Source organism: Quercus robur, chromosome 8 (genome assembly GCF_932294415.1).
Source record: "Quercus robur chromosome 8, dhQueRobu3.1, whole genome shotgun sequence".
Classification (NCBI taxonomy): domain Eukaryota; kingdom Viridiplantae; phylum Streptophyta; class Magnoliopsida; order Fagales; family Fagaceae; genus Quercus; species Quercus robur.
Window position 1 is genome coordinate 23,069,396 of NC_065541.1, and position 20,268 is coordinate 23,089,663.

The window sequence follows — 20,268 nt, forward strand, 5'->3', positions numbered from 1 at the left end:
TGTTTGGTGGACCATTCCTGTCCAGGGTTGTTTGGAAAACGTTGTTCAAAAACCAATGTTTAAACTGATGGTTTTGGAAATCACCCCGGCCTAATTTTAAACAATAAACACTACTGTTCAATGGCACTTCGGTAATTATTTTGAACACTATTATGGACCCACCTAGTCAGCGTTTTTTCAAGTATTGTCTCCTCTCTTCCCCTGATGTTCTCTCCTGATTTAAAAAATATTTATTTCGTACTTTGGTCAGCTTTTTTTACAATCCAACAAACACATATTTTATATTTTTGAACACTGAAACATATTATTTAAAACATGATACCAAACACATTTTTTTTGTTTTATAAGCACTAAAGACATCTATTTTAACAACACTTTTTAAACTACAGTTTTCACATCTTTTTAAACAATAATTGTTGAACTCTATGACCAAATGGCCCAGAGTGGTCGCCCATCCTTTACCACCATCCAACGAGCCGTTGGGAAAAGCAACCCGAATATATTTTTCCTTCCATTCCTTTTTTTTTTTTTTTTCTTAGAGAAGTTCCTTCCATGCTAATACTATTTTATTTTTATTTTTGAGAAAAATACTAATACAAATTAAATTGCATTGAGCCCTTCAAAAAAAAAATTAATTACATTGGAATAGTACGATTATTATTAAAAAGATACAAGGGGCCATGGATGGGCATGGGCTACAGTGCTACACACCGTTAACATTTCCCAAAAGTCAATTGACTAATTGACTTCGTCTCACCCAAAAGAAATAAAAATAAACCTTGGAATTGAGTCTTACTCCGAACCAAAGAATTCTTGCTTATAAAGAGAATTAATTTTGCACACCAGCCTTTAAAAGCTGAAAAGGATTTCTGGAGAGACAAAAACAAAATAGTCACATAGAGGAGGCGGAGACCACTAAGATTGTGGCTTCATTCATACCTCAAGAAGCATTGGGCGAGCAATCCATGGAATGTATTTAGTTTTAAGTTTTGAAACTTGAATTTGAATTTGGATTCTAAATCAATATATTTGAAATGTCATGATTTCAAATCCATTGATTTTAGATATTATTTCAGATTCAATGTCTTTAAAGATTCAAAATTTTTGTGGATTTATCAAATCCAAATTCTTGACATTTTTTAAAGAAAAATGTTACATCTACAATATTTGCACAACACATTTATAACAAATTTTAAATGACAAGTTATTATTAGTTGTCAATGGTGAGCAAAAAAATAATTTCAATGATAGATTTAAATTAAAACCAATAACAACTTACCATTTAAAAATTTTTGTGAAAATATTATAAGATATTGTAAACATAATACTTCTCTTTTTTTAATCATTCAAAAGTACTTAGATTTTAATAACCCAAATCTAAATCCACATATCCAAATCCTGTCATCAACATTTGAGATTTTATAATAGAATGGATATCATCCAAATTCTTGACTTTTTTTTTTATTTTTGGCCTTGCCTTTGGAAAGTCCATATTATTCCTTACATACTAATTTAATTGCATCAAAGAAAAAAAAAAGTATAACTTAGAGGGGGTCGTGGACAAGCTACGCAAAGCTATTGAAAAATTATCAATTAACTAATGAAAAATGCTATATCAACAACATTTTCACAATACTTTTACAACAAATCCTAAATAACATATTGTTATTATTATTGGTTGTCAATAGTAAGCGAAAATGTAATTTTAATAATAGATTCAAATTATAACTAATAATAACTTACCACCTAGAAGTTATTATGAAAATATTATGAACGTAACACTACTCATTTTTAAAAGATTCCAAATATTTGAATTTTAATAACCCAAGTCCAAATCCGCATATCTAAATCTTATCACTCATCATCATACGAGATTTAATAATAGAATGCATATCATCCAAATTCTTGACCTTTTTTTTTTGGTCTATGGAGAATCCATGTCATTCCTTCCACACTAATTTAATTGCATCGAAATAATAAAAAGATAGGAGTATAACTTATAGGGGGCTATGGATGGGGTAGGCAAAGTCACTAAAATTATCAATTAACTGATTGACAAAAGCCTTACATGAAAATGTCTTAAGCACTTAACGTGGAATTCCAGTATAGGTGAAGAAAACAACATCATCCAATAATTGGGCTAAGATTAAAAGATTCAATGAACTAAAAGACCCCCTAATAGCAACAGTAAATGACTTAGAAGACCCCAACAATCACGGTTTATTACAAGAAGCTGTCATAAATTATCAATGAGCCTGGAGTTAACACAAAGAATCCCGCAGCTCATACAAATAATTCATTTCGCACTTCACCCTTTATTGTAACAACAGGAATAATTTATTAAGTGAGAAAACATAAATGCAGGTACCACTAAAATTGTGGCTTCACACAACCAGAGGATTTAGTCCTTTCAATCCATGATATACACCTGTTTGATCAGCCACTTCATAATTTGTATGGACAGATTTGTAAAACTAATTTAACGTGCATTTTATGCATACCATGATATTAGATCATCATAAAGAAAAAATGATATTAGGGGTACCATGGACTCTACTGCAATTAAATTACAAATTGAAGAGATCATTTATGATGGGGCCGCTTAGTGTAATGTATGGTATCTACAAGTTGCATTCCATAAGCTCACCCTCCAAATTCACTGAAAGTGGATGTGATATACACGAGGCTTGAGAACTAAGCAACTAGTCAGTTCAACTTCTTTCTCATAAAATTTGTAAAACCCCAGTAATTCTCAAATCAAGATAAATTAAAGAGTTAAATTGTTTAATCTGTAAAAATTATGTGCCATCCATGTATGTAGTCAGGGTTTAGACAATAACACTGATTCCCCCAAGGATAAGACATACCTGACAATATCTAGACATATGTGCAATCTCTTGTAAGTATCCTAGGAGTATAAATATAAAAACTTTTGAATTGAAGTCTATTCAAGATAGAAACCAAAACCTGTAACTTACTGGGAAGGATCTGGTTTTATCCTAAAACAGTTGACAGAGACTTCTTAAGCCCATTCATATCTGCAGCTATATACAGTATCCCAAATTATGTCTGTGGCCTCAAGGTATGAACATATGATACTCTATAATTTATCTCAAAACTATTCAAAATAGGATTAGAAACCTAAGTTGCATGTCAAGGATGGAAAACAATTTGTGTCAAGTCTTAATCAGTCTTTCATCAAGAAGAGTGTTCATGTTGCAGCCTTAGGCATACCACAGAAACGCTTGTTCCCGTTCATTCCAGGAGACTGGAATATCTCACAGCCCTCAGCTCCAATTTGAGTAAATGCCTTGACAAGCATATCCACATAGCCTGCCAAAGACTCCTTAAACCGCTTTGAGCAGCTCCTGTCACCCACATCAACATCCTGCACCCCACCTTTGACCAGAGATCCTACTTGAGCACCTTCCATATATGCTTTGCATGCAACCAGAATATCTCGGGCACGGTTTCGGAAATGCCCCATAACAAAGTCCTCAAAATGCTGCAGCCACACATGACTCAGAATTAGATGTTGAACCCTCAGAAGCTGCCAAAAAAATCCCCCCCCCCCCCCCCCCCCACCCCACCCCCCAAAAAAAAAACAAGAAAAAAAAAAAAAAAAAAAAAAAACCCAAATAAAAAAGACCACACACACACAATCATATAAGCCTAGTACAGAAAGCATCATTTCCATCAATAACCATTCCAAGTGTGTACAATGGATGAAATCAAACCATAATTCACATGTAAACTAAAGACCGAATTTGGAAGTTATATAACTTTTTGATTGTCAATGATCATGATGCAGCAAAACAACCAAAAAGATCATTGTGAATCCCTAAATGCTAATAAATTAACATTAATGTTACACAACATGCTTAGTATTTATTTTTTTATAGGTAGGTTACACAATGGTTCTTGAACCCATAACAGCATAGCCTCACCCTTCATCCCTTTATTACGGGAGGAGGAAGTGCCATCAAAGCCAGGGCTCATTGGCATTACAATCTATTCTAAATTCAAGAATCAAAACAATCAATTGTAGACAACAAAAATGTGTTGCAAGAAAAAAGATATACAGAACAAAATTAGAAAATCATCAACAGTCAAGGATCTAATTTTTACATATTGTAACAATCAATTGGATCTCCGTACTAAACTATCTCCTTAAAACAGAAATGCTTGAGTGATCTAATGCCAGATATAATGCTTGAATGATTTAGTGTCCCATATAACACAGAGTCAAAGACCACATTAATTTCTTTTTCTTTTTTATAATAAATAACCATCTACATTAAAAAAAAAAAAAAAAAAATGCACTGTTTCCACAGTATCATAAGCATAAATATTTCCAGTACAAAGTGCAATCTTGGAGTCCATGCACAAAAGCTATTTCATAAGTAAATTAATATTTAATACCGAAAAATGCAATCTCTCCAAACTCCCACAACAACATATGCAATGCATTTGGGATATGATTGGAATTTTAGTTGAGAATACTTTGGAGAAAAGAACAAAGCCCAACCACATTAATGGGTATTAAAATAAATAAATAAAAAGCATTTGCCCACATTTTTAGAAATTACATCATATCATATTGAATGGGGAAAAGTTAACCATGACTCCACTATATCTCTTCATCTCAAATTCCCTATACACTAAATTATTACACATAACATGGTTGTTTGGTAGGACTTCAAGAAGTATAATATTCACTGACGTTTAAAATTAAATACTTAAAAACCTCAACAGGAATCTACATGAATTAATGTAAAGTTATGTATTAAGGTTATAATTGTTAAATTGAAATTGAAATTAATATCTATTTCAGGATGCAATGAACGATACCATATCCAAAATGTGGAAAGAATGAACAAGGCATAATCAATGGAATTGAGAGATCTCAGTAGCACCTCCAATTAGTGCTAATACGTATGTTGTTTGATTGGTCTAGAGTGTGGGATTTCACTATTGTAATTCTTTTCTAGCGTTCGAAGACTCCTTCCCTTTTCTGTATGATGTACTTTTTAAGACACTTTGTGTTCATCATTGCGAGCATGACGTGATCTTCTTTCTTAATAAAACTTTATTACCTATAAAAATTAAAAATTAAAAAAAAATGGAATCTTACCTTTGGTGGCCTCCTCATTGTGTACATCATTGTTCTTAGTGAGAGAACAAATGTATCCTCATTGTATTGTTGGGACCTCATTTCACCAGACTCTGAGCCACTCATATGTGCATATCCAGGCTCGTTGAAATAGGGCTTTGTATTCAAGATCAACCCTTGTATGGAGACAAGAACCTGAAGCATGGTCGATACACCTGGGATCCACTTCTCATTCTTGTTACCAGACCAGGTATTAAGTAGACTCAGGCATACTTTCCCACAATTGTACAGATTAGGATTGAGTCGAAGGCCACCAGAGTGGTAGTAGACATTCTGACATAAACAAGTTCTACAGTATTCAGACCAATGATGTAAAGCAGAAGACAAAAAAATATATATCGCCAGCACTCAAAGCTTCAATCACATACCGGTGGTACATTAGGATAACCACAGGGGAAGAAAACATCAAAGAAGAAGAGACCATCATGATAGGGAGTACCCTCTGCTCCAACGATGACAGCCCTCAAAAGATCCATCCTTGATTCATAAACTCTAACGAATATTGTATCTATTGAAAAAAAAAAATTAATTACAAAATTTTAGGGAAAAATAAAGGTGTGCATTGGGGAGGGGCAGATAGCAAATCCATTAATGTCCCACACTACATTTCTACAGCTATGCTTTGCATATTTAAATTTTAGGGCTACAATTATCAACAAAATATTTATTTCCAATGGTTTGATCAAAATAAAGGCTATGTATTGGAAAAAAGTTGCAGCCATTACATCAAAAAAATAAAAGAATTAAAGCTCACCAGGTAGATCCTTCTCCAGGATCTTCCACTCCTCCTGAATTTTCTTTGCCCAAGTCCTTGATGGCTGTAAGAAAGGGGGCAATGAAAACGAAATTTAGATAGATTTAAAACCACAGACTGAAAATAGAAGGCAAGCAATGCATCGTCTAAACCTAGTCACCTGCTTTGTGGTAGAACCATAGCCAGTATAGTGATGGTCCGAATAGTCTTCCACGGTATCAAATTGTTTAAAAAGTTGGAACCTCCTCAAAATTTCATCTTTGTCCTTGCCAGAGATTGCCTCAATCGAGAATGTTGAACTACCTTCAGCAGCTGCATTATTTTGATTTTGGGCGGAATCCGGAACCCAGGGGAACTCTTCCACATCTTCAGGAGGAGCGTGTAAACCATGAAATGGAAAATAATAACCTGGATGGTTAGTCAAAGGTGGCGTCCACAAGGGTGTGGGTGGTTCTAATCCAGCAGGATACTTAAATGGATCTGTATGGCCCCCAGCAGGATACATAAATGCATCCGCATGCACCCCAGCAGGGTACTTAAATGCGTCTGTATGCACCCCAGCTGGATACTTAAATGCATCTGCATGCACTGGGTTAGTTGGATAATATGTACTACTACTAACTTGCTTCTTTACATTCTCAGGAGTATAATGTCCCCAAAAGGATGGCTCAGCCCCAGAAGGGAGCTTCATTGCATCCAATTTCTTTACATAACTACAATTGGGTGAACTACTTGAAGCAAATGGCTTCTTCTTACTTTTGAAAGGATCCAAAAACCACCGCGATTTAGATGATTCTTTCCCAAGTGGGAGATTCAAAGAATTCCCTCTATGGTGTGAAGCAGATGATTTCTTTTTATTTTGGCCAACTTTGGAATGAGGGTGAACGACAGAATCCATACTTGAACCACTGGCCGAAGTTAGATTCTTGTTGATGTGAACAGGCTTTTCAGACCACGAAGGCAGAGACGGGTCTATGCTATGGGGACCAACAACATCCAAGTGCATTTGTGACTCCGTATAGTGTGAACTACTTCCAGTAACTGGCTGTTTCTCATGTTGTGCAAAATCTGGCAACCAAGGAACTGGTGCCTCTATTCCAGGAGGAATATCCATGCTATCAAAATGGGCTTGCAAAATGGCATACTCATCAACATCATAGATATCATCGGGAAAAAAATCAGCATACTCATTATTATCATCATAAGATAGATCAGAACTATGACCATCAAGGTTGATTAAATTATGCATCTCAGAAGACTCAACCCCATTCACTGATCCAAACATTTCCACACCAGCACCAAAAATATAATTAGCAAAATCTTCCTGATTAAAAAAAAAAAAAAGAGCGATGAATCAGCAACTAGAATTCAGAATCTAGAATATATTTTAAAAGTTAATCACAAACCTTAGCTTGATGATGACCATAACCATCAGCCACATCTTTTATTTCCTTCCCTTTTTTACTTGTGTGAACTTTTTCATCAATAAACATTACATCAGCAGAATCCCCCTCTTTGTCTATATCAATCACATCGTGCAGAATGACCTATAGAGAGAGGAAAAAAAACGCACACACTAAGCAAAAACAGAATAGTTAATAAGAATCAGAGAAGCCAATGAAGTTTAACTCAAATTTCTTCCCACAATAATGGGATGGAGGGTGAAGTCTTAGACTTCAAAATTTGAAGCCAATGAGTACGTGCATATGTTATAATTATATTTGATGTCATGTGATGGCACTATGCACATAAAGAACTGAAGCTACCGAAAGTGAAAATCAGTCTGAAGACAGCAACTTGACCCTCATTCCATGGCTGCATCAAATATACAGGATGCCAACTCTCCCTTAGATAAAAGAGAACTTAAAATTTTCATGCCAAGGATGTTTCAGATATACAAGACAGCCCAGTTTAGAAAATGCATAACATGTCATTTGCTAGACAGATTCCATTCTTCCTAACTTTGAAAGAGTGGAAACCTCCAATTATTCCATATGGAGGAAACCAGGAAATTGCTAGAATAGTGAGTAGAATAGAAGTCTTAGAAGTAAAAATGTACAGTAAGGGACAGACTACTGCACCCAGAGATCCTGAAAGAAATGTGTAAAACTTTTTTTTTTGTGGGTTATTGGTAAGTTACATGCCTACTCGGTGAGTCTTCAACCCACTACCTCACCCTCTACCTTGCTTTTACAAGGGAAAGAGATACCAATTGAGTTAGAACTCGACTGAAATGTGCAAAACATTGCAATTTCAACAAATTGTGGACACAAAACCTGCTAGGAATAACAGAACTCCAAGGTTTGGTCAAAATGACTGTGTAACCATTTCAATTTCAAACAAAACATTTTGTAGGATTCAACTATAGGATGGTGTACCAATTCAACCAAAGGTAAATGCCCACCCATTGTTGCTGAAAATTGACTGATCATCTAAATGGGTTTGAGATGACATGTCATTCATAAAATAAAAACTACACATAGAATTCATAATGGATGATATAAAACACAAACAACAATCACTTCAGCAGCAAGAAAAACCCATCTGCATATCAAACTATCTTTCTTTCTTTTTTTTCAATTTATACTAAGATTCATCACTATAACATTGCACATAACAACAAAACACTACTATGAAATTCTTTAACTCGCCTCTAAACTCCTTTGAATGAAAACTTCCAAAACAAGCAAAAACCCAAATTAAAAAGACTTACAAATTTAGCTACAACCCACCCAGAAAAAACCCTAAAAACCGAAATTTTGCATCAGATTAACCAATTTAAAGTCCCCCATATTGCAAAGCAAGCGAGATTCTACTCTGTCCAAATGAAGTCCCACACACACGATCAATTTCATGCAATTCAGAATCTAATCACTACGAGATTAAGCTAACAAAGACCTATCAGAGTAAAAAAAAAAAAAAAAAATTAATAATTTCAGTATGATCAACAGCCGAAACGAAAAACGAAAAGATTAAAACTTGAAAATGAAGTTTTTTTTTTTTTTTAAAAAAAAAAAAAAAAAGCTAAATCTAGAATCATGTAGGAGTGAGCGAAATAAAAGCGAGTGATTGAGAGAAATAGCGGAGCAAGAATCTGAGAAAAAAGAAAATTGGTTTGGGTTATGGAAACCTGTTTTTGTTTGAGGAATTTGGGAGTTCGGAAAATCGGGGGAGGGATTTCGATTACTTCGGGCTCCATGAAATCGGAGTATGTTTTCTCGGAAATCAATTGCTTCCTGTTTGGGGACCGAGAAAGTGAGGGAAAGTGTGAGAAAATGTTACTACAAAAATAAAAATAGTCAAGTGTGAGAGAGAGAGAGAGCGTTTTCAAAAGTGAGTGAAAAAGGGCGAGAGAGAAAGAGAGACACTTTATAGGCGAGAGGTATTTGCGTGACGGCGGCGGCGGCTCATTTTATCGACTCGGCTCGGCCCCAGAGAGAGAAAGTAACTGAATCGGCGCGCTGGGGCTAGTGGCTTGGCTTTGAAACCAGATATATAAATACTATTTGCTTTTGTTTTGGTTAAGTTTGGTTTGGTTTTGTTTTTCTCAGCTCCACAGTACAGTACAGTCAGTCGAGTCCGCTTTGGATTATAGAGAGAGAGATTTGTGAGTAATTAATAATCTGTTAGTAGTTTTGGCTTCGTTGGCTTCTTGACAAAGAGATCAACCTAGAGAATGCCACGACGCGACTGGTGCTTTTACCTCTTTTAGTATAAACTATTCGACTATACCATAAATGCACACGCTTCCATCACACCCTTTTTTATGATTTATCACTTTTAATCACTAGTGGATAGGTGGTAAATTTTTGTTCATTCTAATTATGTATACATGTGCATAACACTATTTTTAGATAAAACTTTTAATTATCATCAAAATATTAAGTAAGTTATCTCTTCTCTATATATTAAGAGGATTCAAAATTTTAGTTATTGTCTTTTTTATTTCTAAAAATACTCATAATTTAATTAACTTATTTTTATTCCTATAACATAAAAATGAAGTTAAAACTGTAAATTGACCAAAATTAAAAACAAAAAACATACTCATGCTTATAAAACTATCCCATGTTCTATAAAAATTTCCACTACCCTATCTAAACAACCAAATCTACCCCATGTTCCTATTAAAAAAAAACTATTTAAAAAAAAAAAAAAAATAGTCTCATTACACGCACAAAGTTCCTAAAAAAAAAAAAACTACCCCAAGTTCCTATTAAAAAAATTATCAAAAAAAAAAAAAAAATCTCATTACCCGCACAAAGCACGTGTGATGAGGTTAGTTATTATTAAATTTTTGGATTGTTTACTCTAAGATTGACAAAATCTTACAAGACCCGCAAACTCGACACAATTAACCAGTTTATAAATAAGTTGTAGATTGACGTTAAAAAGGTTCGAGTCAACACCACTAACACGTTTAATAAATGGGTCATGTTCGTGTTCAACATGTGAACACGTTTGACCCGTTTAAGTTATAAAGGTATTAAATTTTGTTATTAGTATTTTGTAATTATTGCTTTTGATTAATTTTTTGTTGTAATTATATGTTTATTACTATATTTATGGCTGTAATTGTATTTTAATTTTAGCAATATGGAAATTGATAATAGGTTATTCAGGTCAAATATGACCTATTAATAAAATAGGTTATTAGATGGGTCATTTGTGTTAACTTTTATATAACTTGTTAATTAAACGGGTTAAACGTGCTATGTTGGGTCAATCTTTATAATAAATGGGTCGAATTAAAGTTGAAAATTATTAACACATTTACTAAACAAGTCGAGTTCGGGTCAACCTATATAGCCGAGTATCCATGGCTCGACACGACATGACCCCGACCCACGAACACAAATTGCCACCCCTAGTTTACTCTAGCTAAAACTCTATTACCCAAATTTCAAGAAATTTAAAATTCTATTTAATATTTGTTTTAATTATTTTTGTTATATATCATAATTTAGTTTTATAATATAGTAAAAGGCCATCCTATGTTCTTTCTTATAATATAGTATAAGGCAAGACTTAAATACAGTACTTAGGTTCCCTTCTTAAGATTCAGGCATGTGGATTTTTTCTCATAGAATAGAAGTGTATTTTTTAGTTAAGCAGCCACATAATTGAATCTTTAAAAAAAAAACCTAAGGAACAGCACCTAAGATATTGTACCTAAGTTTTGTCTTATAATAAAACATACACACTACACTATATATTTTTTTTTTATAAGTAAGAAAGATGTATACACACTACACTATATATATCATACATACTTACACTAAATAGCTCTCTCCCTCTCTTTTCAAAAAAAAAAATATATATATATATATATATATAAAACTTCATAAATTTAATATGTTTTTATCATGGCTCATTAATAATTAATTTATTATATAGGTAAAACTCTATTTAAGTTACTCAGTATAATTCAATGATATCAGTTAAATATTTTCTTGTATTTACATATAAGTTTTTACTTAAAGCATACTACTAGACTACTAGTATAGAGTTTTAAACCTACAATTGAAGAGGTGCCATCTCACCAAATCAAAAAATGGCACAAGATTTAAAGTTTAAAGCCCTCCTTATAATGACACTATAAATTTCCTCTTGTATCCTAAGTATCCATTACTTTTTATTTGATTTTTTTTCTTTTTCATTTTTTCAAATTTACTACTAGCTTACATTGTCTTTTACACCTTTCGTAGTTCATAACTGTAAAATATCAAAGTTTTTATAATTCATATTTATATTTCAAAACCATTAAAAAAAATTCATGGATATAGGATAATAACAAGATCTAATTTAATAAAAAATTTGACATACATGTTAAAAATAAAGAAATAATAAATTCATTAATATTCATTAATATGAAATATTAATGTAATAAAAAAATACTTAAGAAGTAACATAAATTAAGTTGTACACTAAAAAAAAGTGAGAGGTTTTAAAAATATAGTTAAATAAATAAAAGTTGAAAAAAAAAAAAAAACTTTCAAACGTGGTGGTGTAACATTAATAATAAAGAATTACGTAGATGTGACATGATATAATTAAGAAGGTGAGTGATGAGTATGAGGAGGCTGTCCCGGACAGAAGCCAAACTTGGGTAGCAAGCCAAATGAGTAAAGGGAAAGAACTTCCTCAAATTCTCCAACAGTCCAACGTTGTGTGTTGACTAGTGTAATGCGTTATCAGCCGTTGGATCAAATTTTTGGAGTACGTCAGAGGACCAATCAAACGGCTGTTGTCAAAGGAATGGAAGAATCTACCTTTGATGGTCCCACTGCTTCCCTTGTTTTCATTTTTGGTAAAACCTTGTTTTTCAAATGGCTAGATTTTTTATACATATATAATAGTAACCTTAGAGAGATGTCCACGTGTGCCTTATAATGTTTTGGAAGTGGACCCCACATCTATATATATATATATATGGAGAAATTTTGGTGTACGATAAGGGATTTTTTTTTTGTTTTTTGTTTTTTTTGGATTAGTGGTGGAATAAGATAGTATAAGACTTTTGTGATAAGATCTTGATTAATCAGGATTTTGAAAATAATCATTTTATTTATTCTTCGCGTGAACAAAAAAGGAATAAACTTTTGACAGTAAATTGAGGTACAATCTATGGTACTCTCTACTATATATATTTGTATAATGTATCCAAGTTTCTTAATTAAAAAGTCTCTTTTAAGTCACGTTTCATTTATACCATTTGGAAGCAAATTTAACATGTCAACAAATTTACCAATATGCCGGCAATTTTTGCTCTAAGGCAATTATCATTTTAACTTTTAATTTATCCAAAGTTTTGTTAATGGCTCTCCCGATAACTAAGAGCAACCACCATCAATTTATGTAAAGTTTTGCAAAATAGAAAAAGTTACTTCTTTTACACATTTTGGCTAAAAAACACCCACATCAGTGGGTGTAAAATTGTGCATTTATGCACAATTGCTATAGTAACCGTGCATATATACACAATTACTGTGACACGTGCATTTAATATTTTAATACTTTTTCTCTCTCCTTGTCTCTGCTCTTGCTCTCACTCTCACCTGACTCTCTCCTTGTCTCTGCTCACACCTCACCTCACTCTCCCACCGTATTAGCCAAATCCAAATCCCAAAAAATTATAGAGCATGAACATGTGAGAAGGTAATGAAAGAAAATTTTCCAAAACAAAGATTAAAGACTTCTTTCTTGGCCATAAACTTCACATTTTGAACCACAAAACAAAGAGATCCCCACCCTTTTTTAGATCACTGTCCACCTCCTCAGGTCAAAAGCATCGACTTTGGGTGGTGGTGTTGCGATTCCGGGTTTGAGTTGCAAATCAGCGGCAGCGTGGGTGACAATAGTGGAGATTTGGGCTGTCTGGTGGCGGTGGTAGGTAATTTAGGATTTCAGTTTGGCTAAAATGGTGGGTTTTGGGTTTTTAGTTTCTGCAGTGAAATTTTTTCAATTTGGCTCAAGAGATGATGGTGAAATTGCAAATTTGTTTGGAGAGAGAGAGAGAGAGAGGCCATGAGTGAGAAAATAATAAAAATGGTAAAAGAATGAATATTTTATTGAATAAATGTGTAGAATAGATAAACTGATGTGAGTATTTTGTAAAAATAGATGCATAAAATAGAAAAAGTAGATTTTAAATGTGCAAATTTACAAAAATTTTACATCAACTGATGTGGATGCTCTAAGAAAACAAAATAAACAAGTTTCTTTGTTTTGGCTCAAAAGTCAAAACCAAAGTTGTCAAATTCTGTTCCGATATATACATCGGAATCAATCAAATATTTTGGTTTCAGTCTTATATATATATATATATATATATATAACAAAATATTAAATTATTAATTCAAAATCAAATAATACATTCTTAATATTATCATTACATATCAAAAACTCTATAACCCAATTAGTATCTTCTACAATGGAATATTCCTGCATTTCAGGTGAAACGAAAAGGAATTGAGCATTGGTCAATTAGAAATTTAGGAGTAATCACTCTAGTGTAAAGATTGAAGTTTGTATGGTGTTTTAAATTTTAAATGTAACTTAAACGTTAAAATATAGGTGTTTGAAATTTTATTTTTTTTCCTTGTTTGACTATTACATTTGGATCTATTAATGTTTTACTCAATAGGGGGGTGGCTAAGGTCACTCGTCAAAGCATTCTTGATAATCCCCTATAGCTGATCCTCACAAAGATTTAATATTAACCCCAAAAGCTAACCAGACAGTGGAGGATGCGCACAAATCAATACGACAAATGTTCCTTGATCAAATGAATAACCTATAAAACAATGGGATGAGTTGGAATTGCTCCACAAACAAGAGCTTTTGTTTAGTGATCTCCCAAGCAGGGAATGTTCAGAAATTTGCAAAAACTAATTTTGCTAAGAGAGGTTTCGATGTAGTGATGAAGGTCTTGAACCATAAAGCAAAGTTGTCAATACCCAGATGTTGTTTTAGTCTCGCTAAGGAAACAAAATATTTCAATACTAACTAATAACTGAGCACCATTTTTAAGTTATCACTATATATATATATATATATAAAAAAAAAAAAACATAGAATTTAAAATCTATGTATTTTATAAGCCCAAGTATATTAACCCAACATATTTCCCATGTTTCAACCCCTTTCCATTTTTTTAATATTTTTTTTCTTATATTGAGCAAAACACTCATACATCCCCCAATGCATGCCGGTATTTTATTCAGTATGTTTCAGGAATTTGTACTGATTTAGCTAGCTGCTACAATTTGATATTGACAACTTTGCTATGAAGAGCTTCCAATGGTAGATAGGGGTTTCAATCTCAATGAGGATGGCAAGTGTCACTTGCAAATAAAAACAAGTAAGAAAAACAATTGGGGACGATATTGTTGAACTGGAATTCCTTCTTAATCATGCTAAGGCTGCGTTTGGTTCGATGTAAATCGAATTCCGAGTGTAAAATAAATGCAGGGGATAATGAATTCCCGTAAGGAAATTAAAATCCGGGCGTTTGGATGTGCAATGGAAAATATTCCGGAAAACGATTTCCAACGTTTGGTAACATTTTGAAAATGCTATTTTCCTACAAATTTTTCACATTTTCTCAGCCATTTTCTCAACTTCCAAACAAATTTTATATCAAAAAATCCACCAGCACCCACAGAAAATTCACCACCATCCACACAAAACCCACCACCACACCACAAAAACCACCAAACCACCACCCACACCACCACAACAACAACAAAAAAATCAGAGATCAAAGAGAGAAAGATTGAGAGATTGAGGGAAAGAGAGATAGATCGAGAAAGAGAGATCAATCTTCAGCGGTGGCGACGAGATCGGTCTTGGGTGGTGACGACAGTGCATGGCCTACGGTCGATTGTCAAGATCGGAGCTCAACTTGTCTCGTCGATGCATGGCTGGCGATCGGAGAGGTGGGTCTTGGGTGTTTGTGGATCGGTGATGAGGGAAGGGTGGATCGATGATGGCTGGCGATCGGTGATGAGGGAGGGGTGGATCAGTGATGGCTGGCGATCAGTGATGAGGGAGAGGCACGGCCCAGACGGCGGTGCCATCAATCTCAAGTTCAGGTGACCGACCTCTCTCTCTCTGATGGTGGGCGGCTCTGTCTCACTCACACTCTCTCTCTCTCTCTCCCTCTCTCTCTCTCTCTCTCTCTCTCTCTCTCTCTTGATTCGGTGCTTTTTTTCTGGAAATGGTTTGAAGGTAAAATAGATCTGTAATCTATTTTACACTTCAGCCAGTCACATTTTACCGTCAACGAAAATGATTTTCCGTTTGACCAAATTTTTCATGTGCAACCAAACACATGGCAGGGTGTAAAATGATTTCCTGAAATGCTTTTCAGGCGAAATAAATGCACTCTAAGATGCAACTCATTAGGCATAATATGAATGGTTAAAGCAAAAATAGATGTCAGTCTAGCAAAACTCCAAGTTTTGAGCTTCAAAGGCCCAAATGAAAGTCCAAATTTTAGCCTTTCATCTTGAGCCATTAATGCGCCTGCAGAGAATTAGAGTGCTCTGTTTCAAAAAGATCAGAGAACCTTTACAAGCTTGCAATTCATTACCTTTAATAAGGTGAATGGAAAGATTATTGTCAAAGCACTAAGTGAGGCGGTTGCTAAAGGAGAAGCAAGAATAATAAAATGAAAGTCAAGAATAGAGCTCAATGGAACCTTTTGTAATTCTATTCTTAACAAAGTTGTATGTTGCTTTTGGGGTATTTCTTGTTCCAACATCCACGCTTAAAACCAGAGCAACAAATGGCTCTCTACTCTTAGCTGATGTTGTCTATTAGCTTTTTTCCTATGGTGCCTTTGTCATGGGGTTGTTGAGTTTGGATAGTTTTTGTCCTGTTGTTTTGTGCTGTTGTTGTGCTTAAACTAATTGTACCTTTGGTTTTCTAGAAATGAAACTGCTTAGTTATATATATATATATATATATATATATCACAAATCAGCAACTAGAACATATTTAAAACATTAATCACAAACCTTAGCTTGATGACCACCATAACCATCAGAAACATCTTTTATTTTCTTCCCTTTGTTGCTCCGCAATTTGTTCCATGTGTGAACTTTTCCATCAATGAACATTACATCAGCAGAATCTCCCCCTTTGTCTATATCAATCACATCATGTGGAATGACCTAGAGAGAGAGAAGAAAATTGCCCACATTAAGTGATAATGGAATAATTTATAAGAGTTAAAGAAGCCAATGAACTCCAGCTCAAATAGCACATCCTCTTTCCACAATAATAGAATAGAGAGTGAGATATTGGGTTCAAACATTTTTTTTTAATTCAACAGTTGGGGTTGGGGGATTTAAATCCTAGATGTCTCCATTGGAAACATCAAAAGCTATCAACCAATAGAGCTACAAGGCTCTTGGCGAGATATTGAGTTCAAACATCAAAAGCCAATGAGTACATTCATATTTTATAATTCAATTTTATTTAATCTTATCCAAAAACTATTCAACAAGACCAAAAAAAAATTGAATTCAAGCAAGGAACAGAAAGAAAGAGGAAGAAGCATACATTTGAGCAGGACAAAACAAATTCAAGAAGAAAAGATTTAAGATCCAGATGCACTTTTTATTTTTTAAGAATAATAATTAATGGGCCTGGGTTGGGCACAATGTTTTGAGCCTTTACCAAGGTGGTTCAAACATATTATACAAAGTCTATCAGCATATTAGGAACAATATTCTCAAAAGAGTCATTCAAAGTGCCACCTGCCTTTTGAGATCTGATACCTCTGCTGCCTCAATTGTCATTAAATAAATTGAGCATGCATCAATGCATGCTGTGATAGTAACAGAACAAAGATGTTTAAAGGTTATTGTCCATCTTAGCCAGTTAATGTTGTTCCAAAGTTTGAAACAATGTCCACCAATTCCATACTGTACAGATTACACTACAACTATCAGAAGTAATCCAGTTTACAGCATAATAAATGATGACACATTGAAGTAAGAAAAATTTAAGGAATCTGTCTACATGTGCTTTGTTGGGCTAGGGATTAGGGAAATCTGTGAATGTATTTAAAATTTTTTAGAATAAATGATTAGAATTCAAAGATTGACAAGGGTTTTGACTTTCAAAACAAAGGGGAATAATGCTAGGCCACTTTCTTGAAGCAAACAGGTTCATTCTATATAGTGACTGCGTTTGGAAGTTCATGGCTGATTTGATAGGTTTTTTATGTCTACTTGAAAGGGAAAATATATGGGAGTTTTAGGGTCTCAATAGGTAAGGAGAATGGCATAATTTGGGGTCACACAAGAGAGAAGAAAAAGAGAGAATTTTGTGATTGTTCAGGGGCTATGAATAATACTAATGCACAGTGCATAAGAAGAAGAAAGCTAATTAAAAAGAACACGTAAGGCAATCCGGCATCAACACTCAAAAATCAATATTGCATTATGAAAGTCTGCTGTCTTTTACCAATAAGGAAATTTATATACACTAATTGATTTAACCTACTAGGACTGGGACTGTGACAAGGACCCCTAATTTTGACTAGTAAACAAATTCCTGGAAAAACCCTAAATGCGGATTACTCATAAACTAGTGACTCAATTCAAAACTGTTTTAACCCTAAGATGCTTATAATATAAGCTTCAAAACCACATAGGTTTTACTTCAATGGATGTCACTTATTAGCTCTATGCAAATAAGGACCTGAACCTATCAAAACTGAAAATCAGTCTAAAGAAAGCAGCATGACCTTCATTCAATGGCAGCATCAAATATATAGGGTGAAGCTCTCCCTTAGATAAATGAGAACTTCAAATTTGTCAAGCCAAGGACGGTTCAGATATAACATGGACAGCTAAGTTTAGAAAATGCAGAGCCTGTCATTTGCTAAACAGATCCCCTTTCTTCCCAACTATGAAACAGTGGAAACCTGCAATTCTCTATATGGCACAAGCTGCAAGCCAGGGAATTGCTAAAATTTCGAGTAGAATAGAAGCCTTTAGAAGTAAAAATGTGGAGTAAGAGACAAAGTCCACTAATCTACTTCACCACAGAGATCCACATGTGTGTGTGAAGAGAAGCAGATTATAAGAAGGGTTTCCTAGTTCCTTATTCTGATCAAGAAAACAAAAACTCGTATAGTTTTGAATGAAATTTGCAAGACATTTCTTTGTTAAGTTACACACGCACTTGGAGGGTATTAAATTCTTGACATCACCCTCTACCTACTCTTCAACTCTTCAAGGTGTCATTTGAGTTAGAGCTCATTAACCGATGTATGAAACATTTCAACTTTGTCAAAACAGCAGACACAAAACCCGCCGAGGAATTACAGAACCCATTCGACTGAAAGGGTCCAAGTAGGATTCAACTGAAGGATGGTGTACCAATTCAATGAAAGTCCAATGCCCCACCCATTGATACTCAAAATTGATTGACTAGCTCGATGGCTTTAATATGATATGTCATTCATAAATAACAATCAAAACATAGAATTTACAATAGATACTATATAACACAAACAATTTTATCAATTTAGCAGTAAAAAAATATCCATGTACATCTCAAACTAACATTTATTTTACACAAAAATTCATCACAGTTCACTAAATGTAACACCAAAACAAAATTTCTAATACTTTACAATCCAGTTAGAAAGAAGCAAAATTGATATTTGGATAAACAGAATAATATGGGCGTGTGAAAATTAAAAGCAGTTGATTAAGAGCGAGAATTAAGGGGGGAAAATATATGCTTTGTTATCCAACCTGCTTTTGTTTATGCATTTTGGAGGACCGAAAAAATAGGGGCGGGATTTCGAAGATTTCGTGTCCCATGAAGTTGGAGCCTTTACCGGAAAACAATCGCTTCCTGTTTGGAGACAGAGAAAGTTAGGGAAAACGAGTGAGAAAATTTGTTTCAAAAAATAAAGAGTCTCAGAGCGAGAGAGAGAGAGAGAGAGAGAAAGACCTGGAAGTGGAAGTGGAAGTGGAAGTGGAAGTGTAAGGGTAAGTGTTGGGTGATGGAGGCGGCGGCGGCGGCGGCTTCATTGATCGGCTCAAGAGAGAAAGTAAGCGAAACGGCGGCGTTGGCTTGGCTTAGCTGTTATTTGACTTTACTGTTCCTCCTCGTTGGATGTGTTTTTTTTTTCCTAGTACATTTGATTCATTAAGTACTGTTTTTTTGTAAGCAATGCTAGAATCGCGCCATTTTATACAACTTTGATTACAACTCTTCACGTGGCAAGTTATAAGTGATAGATATGTGATAGTAAATTCATGTGAGACCATACCTTTAACACTCACAACTCATCATGTGGTGAGTTGTGATTAAAATTGTGTGAAATGGTGTGGTCCTAGCTTTTCACCTTTTTTTGGTAGCTTCGCGCCTTCAGTAAGTGACAAACAAACCAACCTAGAAATTAGAGTGCCAAATGCACACGCTTGCCTCTTTCATTACCATTTTTACCACTATTTGATTTATACTACTTTTATTTATAGTTTACCACGTTAACTTGCCTCTACAACTTGCCTATTCTACAATTTAAACACCACCATCTCACCAAAATATACTACAAATTTTTAATGGATTCGCATCCTCTTCATTTATAATCAAATGACTTATAGTGACGTGGGTTCTTGCTTTGGCTAGAGTCCAAGCCCAATAGTCTGAGAGGGTCCTAGACCTCTAAAGGATAGTATAAATAGTTGATGGACTAGGCTTGACCTACCGTGGCTTTGTTGGGCCGTTTACAAGCTAATATGTACACAAAATATGGCCTCTATAACACAAATATACATGAACATATATATATTGGTTAAACAAATAA

At 34.2% G+C, this 20,268-nt stretch overlaps 1 protein-coding gene across 3 annotated transcripts; it reads right to left on the minus strand.

Moving 5' to 3' along the window:
• Positions 1 to 2,917: 2,917 nt before the first annotated feature.
• Positions 2,918 to 19,571, minus strand: LOC126695015 (probable ubiquitin-conjugating enzyme E2 25). 3 transcript variants are annotated; one of them, XM_050391610.1, is made up of 9 exons: positions 19,410 to 19,571; positions 19,208 to 19,310; positions 16,451 to 16,606; positions 7,334 to 7,474; positions 6,088 to 7,251; positions 5,928 to 5,991; positions 5,542 to 5,681; positions 5,135 to 5,446; positions 2,918 to 3,505 (listed from the first exon to the last, which is right to left on the minus strand). In XM_050391610.1, exons 1-9 carry the CDS (start codon positions 19,487 to 19,489, stop codon positions 3,212 to 3,214), a joined length of 2,454 nt encoding a protein of 817 aa, XP_050247567.1. In that variant the 5' UTR covers positions 19,490 to 19,571; the 3' UTR covers positions 2,918 to 3,211. The 3 variants fall into 3 exon arrangements, with proteins under 3 accessions (XP_050247567.1, XP_050247568.1, XP_050247569.1); XM_050391611.1 differs by having other exon boundaries at positions 19,208 to 19,311; positions 19,417 to 19,568; XM_050391612.1 differs by lacking the exons at positions 16,451 to 16,606; positions 19,208 to 19,310; positions 19,410 to 19,571 and adding an exon at positions 9,058 to 9,278.
• Positions 19,572 to 20,268: the final 697 nt, after the last annotated feature.